The 6,566-nt window shown below is 54.3% G+C and overlaps 1 protein-coding gene across 1 annotated transcript in view; it reads left to right on the top strand.

The window, feature by feature from the left end:
• Window positions 1-4,872, top strand: part of VAT1 (vesicle amine transport 1) — a 17,802-nt gene extending 12,930 nt beyond the window's left edge. Inside the window, exons 4-8 of the mRNA XM_009879932.1 lie at window positions 1,391-1,598; window positions 1,958-2,128; window positions 2,214-2,303; window positions 3,267-3,508; window positions 4,600-4,872. Of these exons, the coding sequence (XP_009878234.1) occupies window positions 1,391-1,598; window positions 1,958-2,128; window positions 2,214-2,303; window positions 3,267-3,508; window positions 4,600-4,701 (813 nt within the window). The 3' untranslated portion in view covers window positions 4,702-4,872. The remainder of the gene's footprint in view (window positions 1-1,390; window positions 1,599-1,957; window positions 2,129-2,213; window positions 2,304-3,266; window positions 3,509-4,599) is intronic.
• The last annotated feature ends 1,694 nt before the right edge of the window (window positions 4,873-6,566 follow it).

Below are 6,566 nucleotides of genomic sequence, written 5' to 3'. Positions count from 1 at the left end.
GGCGCCCGCGGCGGCGGAGCAGCGGACAAAGTCCCGTGAGAAAGGGGCTGCGTGGGCAGGGTGTCCCCGCCCGTCCCCATCCCTGTCCCTGCCCATCCCCGTCCCGCCCGGCTGCCCGGGGCCCGGCTGCCCTCGCCCCGCGAAGGGCTGGGACGGCGGGAGCATCGCTGCCCGCCCACCCTGAGGGCCGGGGTCTGCGGGGTCTGGAGCTGTGGGGAAAAGCTGGAAGCGGTCGTGTTCTGTGGGCACTGGCAGGTGTATTTGGGCATACAAAATTTTGTTGTTTGTGGCGAGTGCTAGCGGGTGTTGGGCCAAAGCATGACTGTGCCATTTCAGAATACGTTTGTGACAGAGCTCTTAAATTACATGAACGTGGAAGGAAACAGCTCCGGCCGCTGCAGAGGGGTCCAGAGCCATCTGAGGGTGCTGAGGTGTGGGCACGAGTAGGTTCGTTGCTCCTGGTGCTGGGTTTGTGGCCTGCAAGCGTGTGGCTGCTGCATTTCTAGCAACACAGGGGGACAGAGGAGTCAGCTTTGTGTGTGCCAGACCTTTGGGTTTAGAGCTGTTGCAATTATGATGCTTTAAGATAATTCTTGGGTACACAACCAGCAAAACAAAGTGTCTCAAAAAACCCCGCTGTATCAGAGATGATTCCCTCCTCTCCAGGAAAACATCTTGGTTTATTCAAGTGTAAATGCCAAACCCACACACCGAGCAGCCTTTCTGCTCACTGCCTTGGCTCTGCCTCTTGTCTGCTTGCTGGTACGACTGCTTGGTGTTGTGATGTCTCTGTCCCGTTACAAAGAGAGCAGATGTTCCGTGCCCAGTGGGATAAGAGCAGACTTTGGGGGATGTCTCATGCTTCAGGCCTGAGGCATAGTCCTGGGGGGTTTTCCTCTGGTTGGACATGCTTTTTCCGTGGTTGATCCTGTTAAGCGTTGCCCCACACCTCCCGCCTGTTGGCGGAATGATGCTTGCAGGGACAGCAGTAATATTTCATGGTGTTCAGGCTCCTGCTCCCAGCTTGGGCAGGGAGGGCAGGACACGGCCCCCATCCCTCTCACCTCGTTGGGGAGCGTTGGTTTGGGCAGCTGGCTGTCAAGCAGCATGCTGGGTGCAAGCGGGAGTCTGGGGCGCCTGCGGTCCCTCTGGGGCTCCTGGTGTGTACCCAGGTCTGTGATGAGAGGTGCTGTGCTGTGGGACGGTTTGCCTGACGAGTGGCGCACAGGCTGCGGGCTCCCGCCCAAGCCTGGGGTGCTGCAGTCCCTGCAGACCCCGCAGAGAGAACGGCACACGTGTACCTGGCTCCGGCATACAGAGGGCAAGGGTGCGGTGATTCCTGCTAGCCTGCGGCTTGTTTCAGACTGCCTTGTCCTCTGTTTGGTTTTAGGTTGGTGATAAGGTAATGGTCTTGGCTAGGTCAGGGCTCTGGCAAGAAGTTGTGAACGTGCCAGCCAGTCACACTTTCCTGATGCCTGAAGGGATGAGCTTCGAGGAAGCGGCTGCTCTTCTTGTCAACTACATCACTGCCTACATGATCCTGTTTGACTTTGGAAACCTGAGACCCAACCAGAGTGTCCTCATCCACATGGCTGCAGGTAAACAGTTTGTGCCAGCCCATGCTGGCCTCACCTCTTGGCCGCAACATGCAGCTTCTGAGTCGGTGGCACAGGCGGGGAAGCAATCAGAACGGGGCTGGACTAACAAAATGTTGCCTGCCAGAGATGTAAGCTTCACGCTGACCCAGGCGCTGGCACATGCTGAACCCATTTCCCGGCAACCGGGGTCGGTCTCCCCCAGTGTGTGTCACAGGCGTCAGCCAGCGCCAGGCAAAGCCTTTGTTCCTTACCCTCCCGGCACTGTGCCATCCGGACAGGAAGGGGTAACTTACCTTTCCAGAGGCTTTTCTGACCACTGGTCTGTTTGCTTCTAACTCTTTCTCACTGATGGTTTTCAGGTGGTGTGGGAACTGCTGCCATCCAGCTGTGCAAGACTGTAGAAAATGTCACTATTTTTGGCACAGCATCTGCCTCCAAGCATGAGTCCCTCAAGGAGAGCGGAGTCGCTCACCCCATTGATTACAGAACAATGGATTATGCAGAGGAGGTCCGGAAAATCTCTCCCAAAGGTACTGTGTGGTGGGGAACTTCTACAACTGTCCTGCATTTCTTTCAAGTGGAAAGAAACTTGTAGTTACTTTCAATTCCCTCTAGGTGTTGACATTGTCCTGGACCCCCTGGGAGGATCCGATACGTCCAAAGCATTTAACCTGTTGAAGCCGATGGGCAAACTCATCACTTATGGTAAGTGGGAGCAGCGTGCCCAAACCCCAGCCCCTGCATGGGAGCGACCTGTGATGGCAGGGTGGCCGTGGATCTGCAGGGAACGCTCCCCGCTGCTCCGTGCCTGGACGCACAGCTGCGAGGGAGCAGCGCTGTTGCTGACTGCGCTGTGTGTGGTGTAGTTCCGTTATTCTGCAGAGGTCCTTAGGGTGCTTCGCCTGGGTGAGGCACTGAGGGGAGTGAGATCTGTGCATTGTCCGGAGCGCTCTGGTCACAGGCTCCCAGGCTCTACCCTCCTGTGGCGAGATCTCTCTTCGGGTACGAGCTGGTGCCTGCAGGGGAAGCTGGAATGTCCTCACGGAGAAACGCTGGCACAGCTGCTTTGTCCAGGCTGACTTAATGCACAGCACTAATAGAGCCTTGCTTTTCTCCTAGAGGATGTGTGGGTGATGAGGTTTGAGGCTACTGAATACTTATCTCTCCATTACCCAGCCCTGAAACACTGTGATTTTTGTCCTGTAGACAAAGCCCCCACACAGCCCCCAGTGGGATTCCAGACACTCGCACCACTGTGCTGCTTCTGTTGTCCCGGCCACTGCGGCGTGTGGCTCCCCTGAGAAAGCCTGGCTGTGGGAGAAGGGGAGTGCTGTCCTGCCTGGATGGGGCTGGTAACCCTCTCTGGCCTCTGCCAGCACTCCAGTCGAGCTGCGCTGCTGCTGCCCTCCTAAGAGAGGAGTTGTTCTACATTTTTGCAATATATGGGTGCCAATAATCCAAATTCTGCATATCTTGAGGCTGAGGCAGGTGCCTGTTTCCGCTGAAGGTCAACTGGGCAGATCCTGATGTGATCCCGTTCTCACCGCTGTCCTCCGTCACTCTGTGAGCGGCTGTGACTCTGCATATTGCCTGAGCTGCTTCACAGGACGTCCGCTGCCTCTCCCGTTGTGTTGATTCCAGCTCATCTGTGGCTTGCCTTCTTTTTAGGGGTAGCGAACCTGCTCACTGGGCAGAAGAAGAACCTCATGGCTATGGCTAAAACCTGGTGGAACCAGTTCAGCATCAATGCCTTGCAGCTCCTCCACCATAACAAGGCTGTGTGTGGCTACCACCTGGGATATATGGATGAAGAATCTGAGCTTGTCGGAGGTGTTGTAGCCAAGCTGGTTAACCTCTACAGTCAAGGCAAAATCAAGCCCAAAATAGACTCCGTATGGCCCTTTGATCAGGTAAGTCTGAGCTAACATACAGGCTGGCAGCACCCAGAAGTTACTGGGCAATTGTTTTCTGCACAGTGAGCTCTGGATCAGTGTGAGCACCTTGTTCACGGGGGCCGAACTGTTGCAAATGTTTAATAACCATCTGCTCTCAGGCATCCAGTGCCATTTTCCTTTTAAGATATTACGGGGGAGTAAAGTGGCTGGGCTCTTCTGCTCCAGTGCACAGAGCTGGGCAGTGCCAGACAGCGTCCCGGTGGAATAGTGCGGGTGCTCAGCTGCGCTCCGCGGGCAGCAGCAGCCCACAGAGGGGCTGGGTTGTGCATCAGACTGGGGACCGCCCTGAGTCTACGTTCTGTAATTAAGCAGACAGCTGGGACCGTTGCTGCTGCCCTTCCATCGTTAAAAAAGAACCCAGGCAGTGAAGCAGAATGAGGGTGTTGGACGGCAGCGGCAGGTTTTTCAGCAGCTCTGCTGTGGTCAGTGTTGTTCCATCAGCCTGTCCAGGCAGAGTCAGGTTCTTCCCTTGGAAATCCTTTGCTGGGGTAGGACTTATTGCAGGGGAGCAAAAGACTTGGTAATAATCAGTTGCTGTTAGTACCTGAGAACTAGTCTGATGCAAATGCTTAAGGAAAAATCTGTTGATTCCAGGCCTGCCCCAGGTGCTGTTTTGCTTAAAAATACTAATAATAAAAAAAAAATCTGTGCATGTATTGTTCTGTGGTTGTGTAGATGGTAGAGGCATTATCCTTCTGGCTGTTGAATGGGTTCCTGCAGTGCTCCCCTTTGCTTGGAAAGGAAGCTGTGGTGACACACACTTCATTCTTCCAGGGTTTGCGCAGCAGAGCATCCGTGTGTGTGTTACGCCTGGTCTATGTGAATTCTTGAGGACAGCTTTCTACGGGCAGGCTGGGGTAGCTGCCCAGCTCTGTCCAAAATGCATCTGTGCAGAGGCACCCAAATGCTTGGCACTGCCTTGGACTGCTGGGGAAGCTCTCTCCTGGGTGGCCCTCAGACTGGTCTGGGTGGACCAAGGGGCGCAGGAAGGGCACAACCGCACTGCGTGGTGCCTGTGGGTCTCACCAGATCCCTGTTGCTTCCAGGTGGCAGATGCCATGAGGCAGATGCAAGAGAAGAAGAATGTTGGAAAGGTCATCCTGGTTCCTGAAGCACCTAAGGAAGAATCCAAAAAAGAAGAGAACTAAGGAGAAGAGAAGAGATGTGTGCAGATTGTGAATTCATGGTTTAACTCCCTGATCTTTGGGACCTGGAAATGGACAGATCGGTAGCTTCCATCTTCAATTCACCAGTACAAGAACATTGTGGTTAAAGTTCAGATGAGGTTTGCATGCTCTCGTTGTGACTGACCCTTTGCCAGATATGCCTCCTGCCCCAGCTCTGTGTTCTGAAGCCTGTTTATTTCATACTTTTCTCTAATCACTTGTTTTTCTACTGAATTTCCAAACTAACCTGACTTTTCTCTGGCAGTGCAGCTGAAGCTTCCAGGCAGTTGGTGATTAACAACTGCATAGCCCGTCACCGTAAAGTCAAGGTATAATAACATACTGTAGCAGCGGCCAAGTATCTCCACAGAGTCTGAGCCCTGCTGACGTGTTTGCACATCTTAAGATGTGTCCTCAGCAGCCAGAGGAACAGCGCAGCTGGCCTGGTTTCATTCTAGCACGGGCTGCTCCTCTGTTTACACCAACCACGCTCTTTCCCCTCTGCTTTCGTTGGCCTCTAACACCAGTCAGATAGGAACAGGTCGCGTTGTCTCTGCCTTGTAAGTAACCATCCTGGCGTTTCGGAGTCTGTGGCGTATTGCACTGAATTTTCAGTCACTTCTCTGTGCAGTCAGCAAATAACCTGACAGGCTGAGCTGTGAATGCAGAAAAAAAGTTTCAATTGGGTAACTTGATCTTGTCCATTTTCTGATTCCAAACTGCGTAGGGAGATCTAAACTGTGTCTGATTTCTAGAGACCATAAGGACTCAACTGTGTCTCAAACGACTGGAACAATGGATGTTGGCTCTGTGCTTTATTAATGTTGGGCTCCCAGCTGGTATTGTTAAGGCTAAACTTCACCCTTGTGTTTGTATTTCCAAGTGCTGCAGTGTTGAATCGGACTTCAGCAAGATGGGAACAAAATAAGCGCCTGTTAATGCTTGCTTTGTGCTGTGCGCTGTGTGCCAGGGAGGGGTTGCAGTTTGGGAAGTGACGTGCGAGAGCCAGTGCTGTCCGATGGCTCCGTGCAGCCGGGCCGGCTCTGTCTGCGGGGCACCACCCAGTAAAGCTATCGCCAGTTACCAGTGCAGGTGGTGAACACAGCCCTGTGTCGAGCCTCTCGCCTGGGCATCATGAGCAGTTTAAGTTGTGCTTTCCGTACTCTTCTGCAGAGCTCGTTAGATACCCACTCTGACGAGCTCTCACCTTGTGGTTCGGTGCTGCAGGAGGGCTTGACACTTCTTCCCCTGAAACTGCAAGTCTGGGGACCTTTGGGCTCTCTTCCAGCGCCGAGGGTTTAAGGACCGCCTGTGGTGCTCCTCCCAGACCAGAACTCCATTTCTCTTCCTCTTTTCTCTCCCCCATGCATTTGGAAACGTTGCTGTGCAGAGACCCGAGCCTAGTTCTGTGAACACTTAATGTCCCAGGTGGTGACCCCTCTGTCCTGCTGGACCCCGTTTTCAGCCCTGAGTGACCGTGGTGCTGTTTGTGCTTGCTTTGAGGCTTTGCCATGGATTGTGGGTGCTGCGGGCTTCTAGGCTTCATTTTGGGTTTGAAAAGGTAAACCTGAGGGCGCCAAGAAGAGCTGCCCATCATGGAGGAGCTCAGGCCCCAGGAGCCAAACCTTGCTACCAGGAGTCCTGCTTAACCAAACCCCACGGGGGGATGCGCTGGCCGGGCAGAGGGCCCCGTATGCGGAGCCCCTTCGTCACCCGCAAGCAGCCAAGCCCTGTGCAGGGTGGGGGGTTCCTGTGCCGGTGGGGAGTGTGGCTTCTTCCTCGGCCAGCTCTGTCCTCCAGTGGGGCCCCCTTCTCTCGGTGCGGTGTTTCAGGTGCTTCGGTTCAGC

This window comes from Charadrius vociferus, unplaced genomic scaffold (assembly GCF_000708025.1).
Source record: "Charadrius vociferus isolate BGI_N301 unplaced genomic scaffold, ASM70802v2 scaffold730, whole genome shotgun sequence".
Classification (NCBI taxonomy): domain Eukaryota; kingdom Metazoa; phylum Chordata; class Aves; order Charadriiformes; family Charadriidae; genus Charadrius; species Charadrius vociferus.
Note: the sequence above shows the minus strand (reverse complement) of the source record. Positions and strands in the feature narration are given on the sequence as shown.